This window comes from Panthera tigris, chromosome B1, assembly GCF_018350195.1.
Source record: "Panthera tigris isolate Pti1 chromosome B1, P.tigris_Pti1_mat1.1, whole genome shotgun sequence".
Classification (NCBI taxonomy): domain Eukaryota; kingdom Metazoa; phylum Chordata; class Mammalia; order Carnivora; family Felidae; genus Panthera; species Panthera tigris.
Genome location: NC_056663.1, coordinates 46629270 through 46650130, shown reverse-complemented (window position 1 = coordinate 46650130; position 20861 = coordinate 46629270). Strand labels below are relative to the sequence as shown.

Genomic DNA, 20861 nt, shown 5'->3' with positions numbered 1-20861 from the left:
CTTAACATCTTAAAACCCATTCTCCACACTGAAGCCAGAATGGTTATTTAAAAAAAAAAAAAAATACAAGGGTGCCTGGATGGCTCAGTGGTTTAAAGCGTCTGACTCTTGGTTTCAGCTCAGGTCGTGATCTCACTGCTCGTGAGTTCAAGCCCCAAGTCAGGCTCTGTACTGGCAGTACTGAGCCTGCTTAGGATTTGCTCTTTCTGTCTCTCTGTCCCTCCCCTGCTTGCACTGTCTCTGTCTCTCTCAAAATAATTAAATAAACTTAAAAAAAAAAAAATACAACCCAGATCATGTCGTTCCCTTGGCCATACTTCTCCCTCTGGCTCCATGGGAATTAACCGGCTCCTCTTACTTACCCTTGTACCACAATGCTTTCTTTCACTGTCCCAAACACTGGGACTATGTTTCTTCTTCAAATATCCATGATTGTCCCTATTTCATAGCCTTTTGCCATTCGCTTTCCCTGGAAAACTCCCCCAGACCTCCAGGGGGCCAGCTCTTTCATGTCAACTTTAGTCCCTCCACATTTTTTGTTAGGTCTCTTTATAAAACTTAGTCTAAAACATGGATTTTGCTACCAAAAAAGTGAACAATTTGTGCTGACGTGGCGTCTTAGATCCTTCCTGTTCTGGCAAGATTGATTTAAGGGAAAGCAAAATACAGTGTTCCTTTCTTCCACTCAGTTGCTATATGGGGCCAAGCAGAAGACAGGGATGCTAGATGTTTGTGGTATATTCCAGTGTTTATGTGCTCCAGACACTGGCCACATCCTGTCCTGATCGACCTTCCCAGCCTCGGGGAGACCTGGAGTGGGAGAAGAATCGAAAAAGCTAACATTGCAGGTTAAAAAAATGTATTCTTCTCACTGTTAGGTTGGCTTTTTTCTTTTTGACTCTCTTCCCCCTCCTTTTATTCCCCACCCCCATCTCAACAGTACTAGTACTGAATTGTAATGAGATGGTGAGTATTGAAAGCTTAAGGTTACTTTTGGGTCATTTCTTTTTAACCTCATTGCTCATTCACATCCTTCTAATCTGTGGAGGGCTGCAGGGCACTGAGAAAGTCAGGAATGATTCTTCATGTCTTTGTTGTTCTTAAAACTCTGTCTGATCAGCCATGGAGTTCGTTTTGCATTAACTATAAGTGAACACTGGTGCGGCTTTGTGGGGCGGAGCGGCGTGGGGGTGTGTGGCTAAGCAACATCGTGGACAGGGAATCCGGACAGTAGAAAGATGAGCAGTGGGACCTTTCGTTACACTTCTTCAGAGCTGGGCATCCTAGTCTTCTCAACGATTCCTGGGACTGCACTATTTTTTTTTCCTCCATCAAAAGGACTTTGATTCAGTGTCTCTCTCTGTGTTCATCTAAGACTCAGTGTCCCCATTCGCAGAGCAAGTAGACCAGTCATACTCTCAAACCCATAAGATATGGAGCTCTATAGGTATGTTGTCCCTAGAGCATTCAGTGGAACATGATATAAAGATATAATGTGTGATTTATTAGCTTTATTTTAATTTAGTATTTTAAAAACAAGGGAGCACCGAGTGTCTATATTTTCACCTAATAACTTTTCCCTATTGAAGATTGTTAAGATCTGCTATTTAGGTCAAACTTCAGCCATCCTTTACATACTGATACAGCCAAATCAATATAATTGATACACAGAAGGTGCCTTTACCGGAACTTGGAGTCAAAGCCAACCTCAGAAAGCCTTCTATAGGCATGGTCCCTTGTATGGAGTCCTACCCATAGTCCTTTGCTGTGGGAAGCAGTGTTGGTCAGCCTGGGTGGCCATGCTGTGTACCTGTCACGTCCATGGGACCAAGAATGTACACCTGAGTTTGCTGCATAGGAGTAAATCCAGTCTGAGAGACCCTCTCAAGAAGGATTAAAGTGATTATGTACTTCTAGATTCTTGCTTTTCTGTGTATGACTTGATCCTGAAGAAGAATCAGTTGTTGGCAGAGGCAACAGAAGAGGGCAAAGAAGCATGTTGTGGTGGCCCTGAGACATGAGAAGGCATGAGTGAGTGCAAGCAACAGATAAGTAGGGGCCATTAAGACAATAGACAGGAGGCAATTGATTAGGAGGGGCAGAAGTGACAGGCTGTCTGTGTGCTAGGAGGACTATGCAGTCACCCATTTAGTAGAATAACACTGGATCTCCACGTCCTCTCGCTGGGCCTTGTTAGGGTCTCTTTAAGACCTACTTGTCTGTGATGCTTACTCTTTCTCTCAAGCCTAGTCTGTGGTCTTTCTTGGTTTCCAGTCAGCCCTGGACTCAAAATTAACATTCTTGTCCTTCTAATTTTCAGTAAATACTCAATTTTTGATGGAATCTGAATGAATTTTGCTTCCTTGTAAACAAAAGAGGCCAAATGCAATGGAATGTATTGCATTGGGAATAGCTCAATAGAGAGCAAGTTAAATTAGTGCTCAAAGCATTTTGTAAAATCACAGCTGCTTCGCTCCACCATAATGTGTCTCTGTTGCCGAACGCTGCCTTCACAACACCACTGTTTGCCTGACAGACTGTGCCACTTGTTGTGCAAGGGGTCGTGACACACAGTACTACTTATAAAGTGATTTATGGATAAAAGCAATTGGACATCAGAGGGATTGCAGAGCACAGGGGATCTAGCAAAGCCCCAGAGTTCTTCCGTGGCCCTGAAAAACAGCCTTGAGGAGTCTCTGCATGACAGGATCCCTGGCATCAGTCAAATGCCTTACTGTCCCAATCAAGAGAGCCTGCTCATTGCTTGGCACGGGGATGGGATCAGGGACAATGCAGAGAGGCCCATGGGACTCAACTTTGGCCAGAGGGGTCACCCCTTTGCTATTGCTGCAAGCTTTCACTTGGCAGGAGGTAAGCCTACAGTATTCAACAATTTTAGGAAAGAGAAACGCACATGTGGAATTGGGCTTTGGTGCCAGTTGTCCCGCAAGGAGACACGGCGAAATCAGAACTAAAAGATCCACAGCAAAGACAAGAAGTGAAAGATAGGAACAGCCTGGCATCAGTATGGATCAGTGGTCAAGAAATGTGCAGAGTTCATTGATCTCAGTAAGGCAGAGGGCTTAAGACAGGCTGGCAAGGAAAGCCCATACAGAGGAAGGAATTGGCCTGACAGGAAGCCTTTTATATACTTCCTCTGGGAACTAGAGTTGGTAGCTGACTTCTCAGGCCATAAGCATCTAGGGCTGGAGGACTGAGGCAGAACCAAATGGGGGCACTGGGCCTTGACTTTCATTTTGCTGGCATCCATCTGTTCTGCACTTGGACCAGCTTTTTTATTCCAACAAATGATCTGTATTTGGCTAAGTTACAAATTCCTTTTATGTGTGACAAACAGGATTTGCTGTTCCTTCAGAAAAGTATGGGTGGGAAAGATTGAGAGCTGATTTGCATATTGGTGTTGCTGGACACTAATGGGACATCGTACTGTCCTCCTGAAATCTTAACAAATGACTAGGATTATGACTATTAAAAAAATGACTATGATTTTTCACTGCCTGATTTGGTTGGAATGAGTAAATTATTTTTATTTCATTGCATTAACTGCCAGAACATTGAATGAGCCGATAACTCCCTGGTGTTGCTGAGCCGCAAAGAACTATTATTCGGAATTGAATTTTTATTGATTTTCTTGTGCTACAATGACTTTTCTAACATAGTATCATGAAAGGAAAATGAGAAAAAGGCCAAGTAGGGCATAGGGTGAGGAAGGGGAGGCTGCCGCTTCCCATGGCCTCACCCCGATGGACTACTTATTGGCAGGCACCGCTGACTCGGGGTGATCTTGTTGCCGATGAGATGATTTACAGGTTAGCCAAGCACCTGGCGTCATCACCTTGCCCTCCTCTTCCCTTCTGCTGTCTTTGTTTCTAGTTGCTTTGGGCCTTGTTGGCATTCTGCTGTAGACACGAACAGGGCAGTGGGGTGAAGGAGGAGCAGAAGTAGAGAGGGTAATGTTCCACACCGGTCAGTGCTGATGTTTGTTAGCACCTTAACGCGTGCACACATGGGCGCACACACGGGCAGCATGAGTCAGTGTTACTTTAGCATCATTATAGTACCTTCATCTCTTCGTGGTTTTGCTTTTTCTAGTTATCTTGACTCCTGGAGACCTAGTTGTATATTGTTTATAATAGTCATTCACGTGAGTTGAAATGGAAATGCGTTCACTCATTCAACAAATATTTATTGATGGCTCCTGTGTAGTCCAGACACTAGAGGCAAGGCGGTGAACAAAACAAATGAAAAATGTTGTCCTTGTGCACAGATTCCTATGAGTAAAATTAATATTTTAGAATTCACAAAAGATTGAAAAATAACAGTCCTTTTGGTCTCCTTTAAAAAAAAAAAGCTTATTTTGAGAGAGACAGAGTGCAAGTGGGGGAGGGGCACAGAGAGAGAGGGAGAGGGAGAATCCTGAGCTGATTCTGCACTGCCAGAGCAGAGTCTGATGCGGGGCTCGAACCCACGAAGCCATGAGATCATGACCTGAGCTGAAACCAAGAGTCGGTTGCTTAACCGACTAAGCCACCCAGGTGCCCCACTTCCTTCTTTAACAGACCTGAGAGGAGTGAAACTTGCTACAATAAATGGAAACAAAATGGACTTCTTCCCTGGTTTCTGATCTAGTTTAGAGAATCTTGACAACTCCTAGGAAAGAGTGGCTTTTTTGGACATTATTTTTTCTGGCTATAAAAATAATCCATGCTCATTATGGAAAGTTTAGAAGATGCAGAAACAAATGAAGTAGAGAATTAGTATACCCATATTCACCCTGTAGCAAGTCTTTGAAATGTTGAGTTTCTCCTCTGTAGGGCTTTTCCTATAGCATATATAGTAATCCCACACCAGTTGCTATTTTAGAATTTTAAAACCTTCAGTCTTGATGTGTATGTATGCAGTTTGGTTCAGTTCCCTTATACAAAGTAATGTGAAAATTATTATTTCTCTTCTTCCCAGAGACCCATGTGAGCATGATTGTAAGTGAGATCAGAAGGTGGAAATCTATTTATATTCCACCCTCTCAATATATATGAATAGAAGACCAAGTCTAATAAAAGAGTGTCCTTATGTGATGTGATAACTTCTGGAAAGAGAGGTAGCTAGGCAGGCATTTTGCAAGAGATTTGCAAGAAAGAAACAAGAGCATATGTATGCAAGAAGAATGTTCTAAGCCAGCAAAGCCCGATTGAAATTGTAAAAGTGGTACAGTGTGTATTATGTAGGCTGTGTGAGGCTTTACCTCTGTTTAGACCTATAACTTTTCTGAGGAACTTTCCTGGAATCACTCGATTAAGTTGGGTCCCACTGTGATAGATTTTTACTGAACTTACTACTTCTCTATCTCGTCACTCATGAATACACATTTTTAATGTTTGTTTATTCATTTGGAGAGAGAGCACATAAGCACGGGAGGGGCAGAGAGAGAGAGGGAGAGAGAAAGATTCGAAGGAGGCTCCATGCTGCTGGCACAGAGCCTGGCGTGGAGCTCAAACTCAGGAATGGTGAGGTCATGACCTGAGCCAAAATCAGGAGTCGGATGCTCAACTGACTTAGCCATCCAGGCGCCCCCATTAATCTTAATCTCTTGTTTAATGTCTGTTCTTCTTGTCAGCATGTATGCTGTGGGAGTATTGGGACGGTCTGTGTGAGGTTGACTAATGCACTCCACTGCCCATGGTCAACAGCATGAGTGAATGAAGGAAGCTGTTGCACATATACTGAAAACCTGAAGGTAAAGTAGGAGAAGGCCTGCCGACCAAAGCAGGTTTTTAATGCAGATGTACCTACTTTTATTTGGAAGTAGATGCATTCTATAAGAAATGTATTACATTTTGAGGAGGCCAGTTCTCACATATTAGAAAATATATATAAACGATAGACACCATTCACTCCATGCTCTTTTATCTTATGTAGCAATTTATTCAAACATTTACTTGCAATGTAAATATTCTTTGAGCTTTATAACGTCTGTGTAGTATTCCATTGTAGGAACGCACCAAAAGATATTAGCCATTCTTATATTATTGGACATTTAGATTGTTAACAACTGTTCAGCATTGTAAGTGGAGAATTGAGCAATGTCACCCTTCCACATTTTTCTAGGTAGCTGTGTAATCGTTTTCCTAGAAAATTTTAGAAATAGGTTGCTTGAATTATACAAATGAATCCTTTTAAATAATAACTTTATTGAGATATAATCCATAATACCCTGCAGCCAATGCATCTACTTAAAGTATACAATTTAATAGGTCTTTTAAAATTGTATTTATTTATTTATTTACTTACTTACTTACTTACTTATTTATTTTTAGAGATAGGGAGCATAAGCAGGGGGAGAGGGGCAGAGTGAGCGAGAGAGAGAATCTTAAGCAGGTTCCATGCTCAGCGTGGAGCCCAACGCAGGGCTTGATTCCACCACCGTGGGATCGTGACTTGAGCCGAAATCAATATTCAGATGCTCAACCGAGTCACACAGGCACCCCTACAATTTGATAGTTTTTGGTACATTCTCAGAGTTGTGCAACCATGTTCAGAGTCTATTTTAGGACACTTCCATCACGCTGAAAAGTAAAACCGTTCCCATTAGCCGTAACATTCCCCTCGCCCCTTGCCCTGACACCTGCAGTGCTTGGCCATCACGAATCTTTCTGGCTGTATGGATTTGCCTCTTCAGGACATTTCATATACGTGGGATCATACGATATGTAGTCTTTTGTGTCTGGCCTCTTTTACCGAGCATATTCCTTTCAAAATTCATCTGTGTTGCAGAAAGTACTCCAGTATTTTATTTCTTTGTATTGTCAAATAATATCCCACGGTATGGGATTATTTTCAAATAATATCCCACATGTTGTGCATTTATTCATTAGAAAGTGAACATATAAATGAACTGTTAAAGTAATTTTGACACATCCTCTAGCTTGCCCTTCATGTTGACCCGTTTTCACACTATCTAGCAGTGTTTAAGACTATCTAGTTTTCCATCCTCTTTCCAACACTGGGAATTAGTACTTAAAGAAACTAATAAAACCAAGCCTCTTTGGAAAAGTTAAAGAGACATATTGATGCTTTTTAAATGGGCATTTCTTTCATGATTAGGGATATTGGCCTTATGATTGTCTCTATTAGTTGTTTCTCTCTTATGAATGTTGCCTAAATGCCCCTTTGCCATTTTGTTTTAGGGTATGTATCTTTTTTGTTTGTTGTAATAATGCCGTTTGTGTAATAAGGCTGTCCAGCCTCTGCCCATAATGTTGCTTGTAATGTTTGAGATTGAGGCCATTTTTTTTTCCTTCCAGGATTTTATTTAAATTCAAGTTTGTTAGCATATAGTGTAGTATTGGTTTTAGGAGTAGAATTCGGTGATTCATCATTTCCATATAACACCCCGTGTTCATCACAAGTGCCCTCCTTAATGCCCATCACTCATTTAGCCCCATTCCCTGCCCCCCTCCCCTCCAGCAACCCTCAGTTTGTTCTCTGTGGTTAATAGTCTCTTATGGTTTGCCCCCCTCTCTGTTTTTATCTTATTTGATTTTCCTTTCCTTCTCCTATGTTCATCTGTTTTGTTTCTTAAATTCCATATGAGTGAAATCGTGTGATATTTGTGTGTCTCTGTTACTTCACGTAGCATGATACCGTCTATCCATCCACATCTTTGCAGGTGGAAAGATTTCATTCTTTTCGATGGCTGAGTAATATTCAATTGTGTGTGTCTGTGTGTGTGTGTGCATATGTATGTATACATACCACACCTTCTTTGTCCATTCGTCAGTCGATGGACATTTGGGTTCTTTCCATTATTTGGCTATGTTGTTAGGGCTGCTATAAACTTTGGGGTGCACGTGCCCCTTCAAGATTGAAAGTTTTTAGTTTGACATGTCTACCAAACATTATCTACCAATCATTTCCTTAAGGATTCTTCTTTTAATTTTCTTTAGAAGGGCTTTCCCTATCCTAAGATCCAAATAAGTATCTTGTGACTGCTATGGTTTTATCATATATTAATTTATACTTTTCATTTGAGAGTCTTTGAAAAATTTTCCAGTTTATAATTAATATGTATATCTGATTTATGAAAAAGCCTCCTCCTTTTAATCATTGCAGCCTTATAATAGGATTTAGTAATTGTGACCTTTATTAAGCTGTGTTATGTACCCAGTGCTCTTAAGACGATTTTACACGTATTAGCATTTAATGCCCACAAAAACTATATGTGATGAAAATTATTATCCGCATTTGGCAGATGAGGAACCTGAGGCAAAGAGAGATAAAAATACTTACCAAGTCAAGGTTCTAGTAGGTGGCAGACCCAGAATTCAAATGGATGCTCAGTCTCCAGCCCCACCTTCTTCAAAAGTGTGCAGTCTTACTAGTTGAGTTCTAGAACAAATGACCTAGGAGTTTAAATCCTTATCATTACTTAACATGCATGCTTATGAGGTGTTATGCATTTCTTTTTCCAGAGTTTTTGGATAATTACACGAATATTCCTTGCTATATCATAAAAAAGTTAGATTTGAACATTTTCAAGTGTGTTTTATTGCCCACTGCCAAATGTTTTGAAACCACAACTTCCAAATACTTACTAATTCATTACTTTGAGCCTCATTTTTAAAAAAGGTAATTGTTTTTTCAGGAAGGGGGTGCAGCTGATTAAAATCTCTCTTGTCTCTGCCGTGTCTGAGACTGTATTGTTGTTAGTTTGCTCATGTATAATAACTTGTTTGGGAAGAAAAATATAGTACCTGTGCTCTTTTGTTTTTTTTCTTTTCCTCAAAAATAAAAACACAGGGGTGCCTGGGTGGCTCAGTTGGTTAAGCATCCGACTTTGGCTCAGGTCATGATCTCATGGTTTGTGGGTTTGAGCCCCACATCCGGCTCTGTGGTGACAGCTCAGAGCCTGGATCCTGCTTCAGATTCTGTGTCTCCCTCTTTCTCTGCCCCTCTCCGACTCATGCTCTGTCTTTCTCTCTCTCTCTCTCTCTCTCTCTCAAAAATAAATAATAAACATTAAAAAAAAATAAATAGGTATGATTAATTATACCCTGGTATATGCTAATATAGGAAAAAGTTCTAATCCTAGCCTGATTTTTGTTTCATTGTCAATCACTTCTTTTTTAAAAAAAATATTTATGTAGCTTTATTGAGATATACTAACCAATAACCTTGTGTAACTTACAATTTGCCATGATTTGGTATCCGTTTTTGTTGTGGAATGATTATCACAGTAAGGTTAGTCAGCACATCCATCACCTCACATAGCTACATATTTTCTTTTTTTTTAAATTTACTCTCTCAGTAACTTTTAGGTAAACAGCACAATATTGTCAACTATATTCACCATGCTGTATGTTAGGTCCGCAGAACTTACTCATGTTTTCACTGGAAGTTGTACCCTTTGACCTCCATCCTTTCCCTCACTTGCCAGCTCCTGGCAACCACTAGTCTTCTCCTTGTTTGTGAGTTCAGCTTTTTTGTATTCTATATATAAGTGAGATCATACAGTATTTGTCTGACTTACTTCATTTAGCGTAATGCCCTCAAAGTCCTATCTGTGTTGTCTCAAATGGCAGGATTTGGTTCTTTATTCTTATTTTATTTTTTAAATGTTTGTTTGAGAGAGAGAGGGAGAAAGAGAGCATGAGCAGGGGAGGGGCAGAGAGAGGGAGAGAGAGAGACAATCCCCAGCAGGCTCCATGCTGTGAGCACAGAGCCCAATGCAGGGCTTGATCTCATGGTTGGTGAGAACTTGAGCTGAACCAAAATCAACAGTCAGATGCTTAACTGACTGAGCTACCTGGGTGCCCCTGTTTTTTTGTTTTTGTTTTTTAAGCTGAATAACACTCCATTTTGTGTGTGTGTATGTGTGTGCACATACACGTCTATGTAAACACACATGCACACACACACACCCCACTCCATCCATTCATGCGTTGATGTACACTTAGGTTGTTTTCATGTTTTTCTGAATAATGTTGCAGTGAGCATAGGATATAGACATCTTTTCGAGATGGTGATTTTATTTCTTTTGAAATGGGTTTGCTGCATCTTATGGTTGTTCTATATTTAATCTGGGGTGGGGGGAGGAGTCTTCATATTGTTTTTCATAGTGGCTCCTCCAATTCACTGCCCCTCCACCAGTGCACAATGCTTCCCTTTTCTCCACATTGTCATCCACACTTATCTCTTGTCTTTTTGACGATAGCAATTCTAACAGGAGCAAGGTGGTATCTCCCTGTGGGTTGGATTTGCATTTATCTGATGATTAATGATGTTGAGCACCTTTTCAAGTACATGGTGGACATTTGTCTTTGGAATAACGTTTATCTGGGTCCTTTCCCCATTTTTTTTTTTAATGGATTGTTTGTTCTTTTGCTGTTGAGTTGAATGAATTCTTTGGATATTTTGAAGATTAGCCCCTTATTAGAAATATGGTTTGCAAATATTTCCTCCCATTCCATAAGTTGCCTTTCACTTTGTTGATCATTTCTTCTGCTGCACAAGAACTTTTTGACATAGTCCTAATTGTTTATTTTTGCTTTTGTTACTTGTGTTTTTTGTTGTCATGTCCAAAAAGTTGTTGTCAAGGCCAGTGTCAAGAAGCTTTTTCCCTAGAGTTTCTTTTAGTCGTTTTATGGTTTCAGGTCATACAATTAGGTCTTTAATACATCTTGAGTTAATTTTTGTGTTACAAGTTAGGGGTCCAAGGTAATTCTTTTGCATGTGGTTTTCCAGTTTTCCCACCACCATTTATTGAAGAGATACCCTTTCCTCATTTAGAATAATTGTAAACCTGTCAAATATTAGATATCTGTATATGTGAGGTTTTATTTCTGGGGTCTCCATTCTGCCCCACTGATCCATGTGTCTGTTTCTATGCTGATAATGTATTGTTTTGGTTACGGTAGCTGTGTAGTGTAGTTTGAAATCAGGAAGTATGATGCCTCTAGCTTTGTTCATTTTTTTTTTTTTTATTATTTCAAGGTTGCTTTGGGCCTTCAATGTCTTTTGTGGTTCCCTGTGAATTATAGGATTGTGTTTTCTATTTCATTAAATAATGCCACTGGAATTTGTATAGAGATTGCATTGAATCCATTGATGACTTTGGATAGTATAGAAATGTTAACAATATTAATTATTCTAGTCCATGAAATTGTTAGTTACATCAGTTTGTTTACTCCTGAGATACTTATAAAATTATTATGTTTCTAATTTTCTTAATTTTGTTAAAATTCAAAATTTTTAACTATGACATATTTAGGATCTTTTTTTTTTTCTTTCTAATACTATTTTGCCTTGTATCCAGTGAGCTCTTTTGCAAACTCAAGTCCTTTTTCACCTCAGAGAAGAATTATTATCATTCTTAAATAGGTTATCATTTATTTTCTTTCTTGTTTCTTTCTAAAATTCCTATTCTATTTAATACTACATTTCTCTATCTCAACATTATCTTTTGTTATTTATTTTGTTCTTTTGCTGGAAAATTTATTATCATTTTATAATTTTCCTCTTAGCACATGCATTCAACATATATTTGTCAAGGACATGCTCTATATCAGGTGTTCAGTAGCCCTGAGAGTATGAGGGCAACCATCTCAGATATAAAGCCCCCCCTTTATAGAAATGAGGAGAACAGTGAGGAGTAAGAAATTTTAAGAGCCCTACTAGAGGAAGCCTCATAAACTGGGTTTTGTTGGTTACATAGCTGTTGTCTCTTGCCTCTAAGACCACTGGTATATAGTTTGTAAAGCTGGACCAGGTACCTCTTTGCCAGATCCTGGCTCCCTGTAAGGCTCCACCGGTAGGGGGCGGGGGAGGAGACTAAACAGTAGAAGAGGGAGGAAGTCTACTTGTTAATTTTCTGTCCCTGTCAGCATCACCCTAGTAGAGTTTCTTCATCCTGGAAGTGGCAGTTGCTTCTTGTTTCCAGCTTATTATTTTGTTTCAAGTACTAACAGAACCAGCTTTGTTAGGACCCACAGAGATTCCAGCACCAGATTGATGGACAGTCTTTCTTCAGAGGTCTTGGTCTTGATTTCTTAAATCCCTCTTCCACGTTCCTGAGGTGCCAGCACCCATGCCCAGTGCTTCACAGCTCTGTAACCCCAACCTCTTCTTTTGGTCCCCTCCAACCCCTCTGCTTTGTTTCCTTTTCCTGCCTGGATCCTGACTGGATCCTCACTAGTTTAGTTTTCTGCAATATTCAGGATGCTGTTTACGGTCTCCATGGTATGTATATTTCTAATTCAGCACTTATGTTGTTTTTTTCTTCCCCCTGCATAGTGGCAGTTTTCTTGATCTCAGATGTTATCCTATTTATAACTCCCTACTCTAGATTCTCAGTTGCTATTTCGTTTTGACTTTAAAAAGCTCAAATTAGAAGTTCTATAAAAATGTCTCTTGTTTCTTGTCTTAGAGGAAGCCATTGAATCTCATTTCTATGATTTGCCTCCTTTATTTGTAGAATTCTTTTTATATGGCTGGGGATATTTTCTCTACTACTGGAAGTTGCATGGGTTCCTATCTAAATCTTTCAAGCCTCAGAACTAACATAGGTGATCAAAGTATGTAACTTTGCCAATTAAGAAACTAATCAGGTTAGATGACCTGTGGTGGGAATCAGAGGTAGAGCTGGAAGCATGTACCTCTGTGTCTAAGGGTTTATTTCCATGATTTTTAGTATATTTCATAGCCAGCTGGAATTTGGTCTGTTTTCTCTCCTTAGGAGTCAGAAATACCAAAGTTCTACCATTAGCCTCAGGTATGGGGCAGGACTCGGTGATGCTTGTGTTTCTTACTTGGTGTGCTATCTGGTGTGTGGCTGGCTGCTTGTTATGAGCTGGATCCTGATACATGACATCATACTTTTCCCCTGACCCCCTACTCCATCGCTGATTTGCCTTTCATCTTTGTCTCTCCTTACTGAGGAGTATTAATATGCTTCTGGCTGGAACCCTGCCAGTGAGTCCCAATGTCACTTGGGGAGAAGCAAGAGGTTGGGTAGGTCCCTCCTGTAGTTTGATCCTGGCTGGATGAGACCCACTAGGTGTTTCTTCTTTATAGACATTACCCTTTCCTACATCCCAGTGGGAATGCAGGGCTTCCTTTTTTAGCTGCATGTTTACCTATTTTATGGAGCTGTTGGGAATGGGGAAGTATATTGGATGTTTTCATCCCAACTTTCCTTTCACCTGCCAGTGTATTAGAGTAGTGGAGTGAGGAGCTAACCATAAACTATGCGTTTGGTTACCATTTCTATTTCTCCTGAGCAAAGAAAGGAAATAGAGCTGGAAGACAAAACAGAAAGTCCCACTCTCTGTTTTATGTGCTTCATCTGGTTGAATACAGATTATGTGGTGTTGTCAAAGCAGCAACCATTATTCAGCAGCACCAAGGGAGGCTTCATTTGGAAAACAAAGCAATCAAGAAAAACAAAATGGCAAACAAACCAAACAAAAATAGCCACAAAAACTCAACCCTTTCCTTTAGCAAACTGAGTGTTCACAAAACTCCTGTTGAAGTCATGCTCACACTCTGTGCTACACTGGTTTCAGTCCAGTCCTGATGAGTGAATGAATCAGAAGGAGGAAGGATTTTTGACTCACAGCTCCCCTGGGGGAAAACAAAGGAAACTTTGTGGTCAAATCGTGCAGGAAACTGGAGATTTTTCACTCTAGGGTTTATTCACAGTTCTTCACTCATGGTTTCATCAGCAGTCAGGTGACCCTTATCACACTTGCAGTCAGAAATTCTGAATCAGACTCTTAAATACAGTAAACAAACTGAGGGTGAATTAAAAAAAAAAAAAAGAAAGAAAAATAATAATAATAAAAAAAGAAATTCTGAATCATAAGTGCTATGGCAGTTTATGGATCTGGAATAGAAGGAATCTGGCTTCATGATTTGGGGGGCAGGAGAGAAATGAGAAGAAGGATGTGCCCCCTGCCTGCAATGCAAGTCCTTTTAAGATCTGTTGCCTCGTATATACTCATGAAGATCCCTGAATATATAGCACTACTGACAAAAGGCGTCAGTTGCCTCTGGGAGGGAAAACATTAAGACTAGAATTGGGAAGAAAGTGAATACATGGATGGTTCTGCTTGTTATTCATCCAGTGTTTCTGACTTGCTAAAAGCAAGTTTAATGTATTTATACAATTTGTAAAGATGTAACTGATTCTGGAGCTCTGCTCTTTACAGGGAACATATTTCATGTTAGTGTAAGCACTAAAGAAAATTAAATCAATAAATCCACAGCCTGTAATTTGAGATACTCAATTGAAGAAAAATACATTGTCTGGGAGGGAGGGGGAACCGTTCACATCGAGAAAGACTTGTAAAAGCCGCCTTTGTTTTACTAGTGCAGGATTTCAGGTGATGGCAAGAGTTAAGCCTGTGCTGTAAAATCATCAGTGCTTTGTGACACCTCGCAACAAGCGGAGACCAGCTCACACTTTGGTTCTTGAAGCAAGCGCTCAACTGGAAAGCCACTCAAGCCATGCTTTCTCTCTGAACTCTCTGGGTCCTTCTCCCTAAGAAAGTTTTTGCTGGCTATAGCAGGCAGAGACCGGATGTCAGGAAGCTCTGTGCAGTTTTTCCCCCTCGCTGGCATCGATGTTCTCCATGACCACTGGCAAGCCAATTAACCTCCCCGGGCATCACCCTTCCATGTGTAAAAGGTTAATAGTGCAGCTTGTTTGCAAAGTGCCTCTAGCCTTCCATGAAGGGCACTACCCAGATACGCAGCATTGCTGTTTGACTGGAGGGCGTTGTATTTTTTAATTTTATGTTTGGTTGGATGGGTTATAGATTTCGTGGTGGTTGAATGTTGCCCCATTCTCCCTGGTTACACATAAAGACTAATAGGTAATCTCACTCTATTACCATCTTCTAGAGCCCCCTAGAGGGTTAAGGAAAAGGCAGAGGTTACAGATTAATAATGCATTCTTTAGTTAATAAAAAAAAAAATCATGTGCATCTCAACTGCACAATTATGGCTGTGGATGGCAACTTATTAGGTCAAGTGTGTCATCAGATGCTAAGCAGATTATGTTGGCAAAGACTCAGGAAATGAGTTGTTTTTTGTTTGTTTTCTCTCTGCGCCCCAGTAAACCTTTCCTCCTTCACGGCAGCATGGAGCATAGGAAGTTCTGTTATGGTTTATTTCAAATATTTGGGAAAACGATTTTCTTATGTCTGGAACTCCTAAAAACGGTGACTCTCTGTGTCGACCCAGTTTGTGACATTAAGCTCACTATTTTATTGTATTTGGACCACATGTGAAGAATATTGGCCCTAGAGCAAATTGTCCTATACCTCACACTTTTGTTGTTGTTGCTGTTTGTTTGTTTGTTTTGCAGATTTAAGGAAAAACTTCGAACAAGATCCACAGGGAAGGGAGGTGCCCATTGAAGGCATGATAGTGCTGCATTGCCGGCCACCCGAGGGAGTCCCTGCTGCTGAGGTAAGACACCAGCCCTGGTCCCAGGAGGGAGAGCAGAGTCCTATGTGGTCATAAGTGAAGTGAAAGAGTCTGTGTCTGGCATTCTTGCTCTCTGGACCCAGTTGCTAAAGGTGAAGATACTGCGAAGGAAGTAAGTTGGAAGAGGAGGTTGTCTCTCGCCTACTTTGTTGTTGACACAAAGCTCTTGTGAGGTAGCCTGAGTAGGATTTTGGTCTGTGTTCTTGATTTCAGTGACCTTGGATCTCACAGGTGGCATCCTCTGTGTCCTCAGTCAGTCGCCTGGGACACTCTGACATGCACCTTGGGTCATGGCTCAACCTGTCACGTGAAAAAGTGCCCAGGGAAGGACATGACCCTAGTGCCACAAGTTTCACTAATGTTTGTACTCAGTCTCCGTTTACTTATGGAACAAACATCCACTGAGTGTTTATTATGCTGTAGGCACTGTGCTGGGCATGGGGAATATAAAAAGTGATGAAGCCACAGGTCTCCTTCACGGTGGGAGTCTAGAGTCCAGAGTCACTCTTGGTTTTTGCCCTTTCATGTTTTCTAGGACTTCTCCTATACTATTAGAATCTAATTGTCAATGATGACACATTGTGGTCATGGCAAAGGCTTCCTAAACCTTTCAGGCCCTCTTAAAAGATGTTCTCATAGATGAGTAATACAGTCATGAAGGTAATATTGAGGGTGAAGGGGGGAAGTACAAGGAAAGCTTAATAGAATGATAAGTTTATAAATGAAGGCCCGAGTTGAGCAGTAGATAGTTCAGTCGTGGATCTTCTGTGGGAAGCTAGGAAAATGTCTTTAGAGCCGTGGTTTGTTTATTCACTGAGAGGTAGAGATTTAACAAAAAAGAAGAAGAAGCCTTTACCTCACATTTTCGCTAAAATTGCTGTGGGATTTTGTAATTGGAAGGACAAAGGAATCGAGAAAATAAAAGGGAGCGGAAAAACACACACACTTGCATGTTTAGACAGAAAGCATGCTGGGTGGGCACTATTGAAAGCTCAAATGGTTCACAGAAATGAAGCAAACGGACTTGAAAATTAAAGTGAACATTCCATGCATGATAGGAAATGATTAGAAAGGAAAATGCTTATTTTTAGATTGTTATTTAATGTGAAACAGGAAGGTTTTTGGTCCTTCTCTTGCTACCTTTCCGTTTCTTGCAGAGTGTGCTGTAGTTTCCAGAGCAGGGTGAGAGGCCGCAGGGCGTTCAGTGCACAGGGGAACGCATCACTCTCATTCAGGACACCCTACTGCTCCCAGGAGTCTAGCGTGGGCGTCAGCAGTTTGCTATAAGCACCACCTACCTCTCAAAATCCTGATTTACAAATGTCCATGTGGGGGGTGCCTGGGTGGCTCAGTCAGTTAAGTCAGTCAACTCGGGTCATGATCTCAAGGTTTGTGAGTTTGAGCCCCATGTCAGTCTCTGTGCTAACAGCTTGGAGCCTGGAGCTGCTTGGATTCTCTCTGCACCTCCGCTGCTCTCACCCTCCCCTTCCTCTCAAAAATAAATAAACCTTAAAAACAAACAAACAAACAGCCAACCAGCCAAACAAAAAAAAACAAATGTCTGTGTGGACAGGAAATCTTGGGGGGGGGGGGGAGGGGTGATCCCTGTTCAGCTCCCTACACCTTCCTATTCTCCCTTTGACAACAAATGACACTTTATTTTAATCATGTTTATGTTATTAGGAATAAATCTCAGAGCCAGGCTGGCTGATATTAAATGAGGGCCATCCCAAGGAGTAAGCCAGGGCTACAGGATGGTTGAAAAGAGACATTCTGAGCTGAGAATGAGGGAGAGCTGTGTTTTCTACATTTTGTGTTATAGGATGGATCTGGAGAGTGTTTCGGCTACATTGTGGGTTAATGGGCTATTATGGAGCCCTGATAAGCATTTATAGCATCATCTTAATGCAAGAAAGCATCTCAAATCCAAACACCAGGGTTTCCTTGGAATTTATGTGTTGGTTACTACCTATATCTGCACACCAGTATTTACAGCTCTCTTAGTGTGTGCAATAGCTTACATGGTTGGTATTACCATCGACATCTGTGTTTTTGCTGATGGGCGGGCAGAATGACAGAAGAAGTCAAAAAGGGTAGAGAAGGAAAGGGAAAATGTACATACCCTTCCCCGGTCAGGGTCTCCCATGATGAAGATGTCTGCAGTGCCCGTCATGCGGTCTCCAGGTCTGCAAGAGTGCACCACTGTGCTTTCTGACTTCACAGTCAAGTGAGGATCCTGTAGTTAGCTAACGACTCTCCAGGGTGGCAGTGATAGGAACTGTGTTTGGAAATTGATCAGTGATGTAATTGTCACTGTGAGACACCTTCCATTATCTTCCTTGCGCGGGAATGTTCCTCCCTCTCCACCACGTGGTTCCCTTGCTGTCCACCTCCTGTGGGGCCATGGGGTCATCACTGGAAGGGGTTGTGGCTAGCAGGGCCACTGGTATCTCAGTGGGTTTTGCCCTGCAGTGGCCTAGGAGGTCTCCTCCTTGACACATCGAGAGGCATCTTGGGGGCAGGTCCAAGTCGTGTTTTCCTAAGACACGTACAATTGTCTTCTCTCTGTAAGGTAGAACTTCCCTGGCAACTAATTCATCTGTTGACCACAGAAGGTGGTTTGTGTAAGCTCAGGAAGAGCTACCCTTTATAGAATGTCCCCATGTGCCAGGTTCTGTGTTAAGTGCCTTCGCTATTGTTTCTCTTGTTTTTATGTTTATTTATTTATTTTTGAGAGAGAAAGAGAGGCAGAGAGAGACGGAGACTGAGAATCCAAGCAGGCTCCACACTTTCAGCGAGGAGCCCGACATGGAGCTCGAACTCCTGAACTGTGAGGTCATGACCTGAGCCGAAATCAAGAGTTGGACACTTAATAGACTGAGCCACCCAGGACTCCCTTCTCTATGTCATTTCACTTGATTTGCAAGTGAGATGGTAGAAGGTTACAGGTATTTTCATGTCCATCTTATAGGAACTTGTCCAAGCTCTTGGATCACTAGAAAGTTATTCTAACCTTAAAGCTCAGATCATTTTTTCTTCTCTAATATTTTTGTTTGTTTGTTTTTAATGAGACTCTGGGTTCATTTAGTTTTCCCCAAGCTTTTTGAAGCTTGAGAGCCCAGAGGCCAGTGGTAACATATCTGTTTGCTATGCTCCGGACCTTCCACCATTAGAAATAGAGATTAAAATTTCTTCTAGCTAATATGCCAATCCTAAACCTTCTGTAAATTCTTTGTTCTTTTGTTTCAAATAAGTAATCTGCTGGCAAAACGACAAATAGAGCAGTGATAAAAATAGAGGTGTTGGGAGCCCAGGAGGACGAGGAGCCTGGAGTGGGGCATGTCTAGAACCTCTGTGCTCCCAAGGGCCAGGAGCCTGGGTTTGATGCTGTCCTAGGTGATGGGAAGGTACAGGATTTCCAGAGTTACAAGAAGGAGGCCATGGAGAAGAAAAGGAGACATATGAAAGGGGAGACAAGAGACCCCAGGGTGATCTCTACCCTTACTACAATTTTTCCTACATCTGGCTGTAGCCATGACAGAGCTCATTGTCCTGAAGGGTCAAACACTGACTAGCACTTCCCAATGCTGTGACTGATAGTAATTTACTAGCCACCCTGAACCTCCGATTCCTCATCTGGAAATAGGAATGATATTTTCCTTGTAGGATTGCTGGGAGACAAAGAGGGGGGGGTGGGGAAACAAGAACATTCAAAACAGTCTTTAGTATCAAATAGTAGAGATTATTGTGGTTTATCTTCTTCCTTTTTAGCCTAGTCTTTCATAAAGCTTCACAAACCTTTAATTCTCAGCAAAGATGGAGGGCAGCCTGGTGGTCGGAGAACCAGATTAAAACAGAGACTCTTGTGATATCTGACACATTTTCAACCCTATGAAAAAACAGTGTGCTTCTCAGACCATCCCTCCTCACCCCAGACTGTACGTGAGCTCTGCCCCTCCAGCCTGGGCCCCCTGTTCTTCCTTCACAAGCTCATCCAAGGACAAAGACCCTTATCAAAAGCTCTCTGCTTCCCTCTCTTTTAATCTGTCACATGGAAGAAATAAATGGTGATTGACAGAAGCTGGTGAGTATCTGTGTTTCTGTACCTTGCTTACCCCATTGAAGAGTCTTATGAATGGTAGTCGCAGGAGTAGTAAATACACTTTCTCAAAAGTAGCATATGAATTTGAAGATTCTTACCAGACTCGTTTGCATGCTGGTTTGGATGAAATAACAGGTCACACACTCTTTCCAAAATACCTATGGTTTGAACAGATGATAATTGAACCTTTCCTAAACTCCACGAGCTCCTATTGCTGGATGTATTAGAGCATTTTGTCACTGCAGTTACTGTTAACCTTAGCCTTGGGACAGTTCTAACTAAAGATAGCAACTTTAGTGTTTGACACTTGTTGTTTAGCTAAAACCAATTGGCTCTTTTCAAAACAATTCATTATCCCACACTGCACTTTTTTATATTCCCCAATTAAATGGAAAATCTATCTTTCATAAAAGTTAGAAATTATGTCCAATGAAAATCCGACATTTTAATGGTTTTCCACAGATTAAAATTGTAGAGTTCTCAATAAACCCTGATTTACTGATGTTGGCCATAAAATGGTTATTGCTGTTAATAAAGCCTGTAAATCTTAACAGGTTATATTTGCCTTGGACAATAAAACTTGCCATAAAGGCTTAGTGTCTAAGGCTAATTCTGCTCACATCAAGGTAAACAGCCTACTCAAAATAATTCAATGTCTTTGAGAGTTAAGGCCCCAAAGCTAAGCGACTGACAGATTCCAGCCTTGAGCCATTGCCTGCCAGGCACTGTTCTTGTTTTAATCTCACTGAGGAGTCATGACCTGATGGAATTAGAAAACTTAAGAAGGTCAGAGGCCTTAGTCAATGCACTGTGGGTAAGGAGAAGGTTCCCTTCTTTCTGCGGGACACCAAATCAGTTCTGTCATTGACTGATCACTTGGTTGGAATGCTTGTATAGCAAGGGGAGGTTCCAAGAGTGGAGTGAAGGGATGTATTTTCTGTTTCATAAAGTGTGTCATGCAAGTATTAGAAGCCATATTATTGTTGAGGGTTGTTGTGAGGGGGGCGGGGAATAAGGACAGGAGTTTGGGGGAAAGGGATCCTTTCAGATGCCCAGGTGGAAATCAAGTTGTTTGAGAAGCTTTAATTTTGGTACACTTGGTGGACCATTTGACATGCTTTCTAATGTTTGTGGAATTTTGTGTGTGTGTGTGTGTGTCCCTTTTCTAAGGTAAAAGCCAAAAAAAAAAAAAAAAAGATTGTTTAGTCTTTGTGATTAAGCCCTGTTAGCCTGGCGTTCTTACATAGATGGG

The 20861-nt window shown here is 41.1% G+C and overlaps 1 protein-coding gene across 6 annotated transcripts in view; it reads left to right on the top strand.

The window, feature by feature from the left end:
- The window catches only part of UNC5D (unc-5 netrin receptor D), a 547698-nt gene that overhangs the window by 340080 nt on the left and 186757 nt on the right, over positions 1-20861 (top strand). For all 6 annotated transcript variants that reach the window (XM_042983507.1, XM_042983506.1, XM_042983509.1 and 3 more), the window contains exon 4: positions 15386-15489. In XM_042983507.1, the coding sequence (XP_042839441.1) occupies positions 15386-15489 (104 nt within the window). The remainder of the gene's footprint in view (positions 1-15385; positions 15490-20861) is intronic.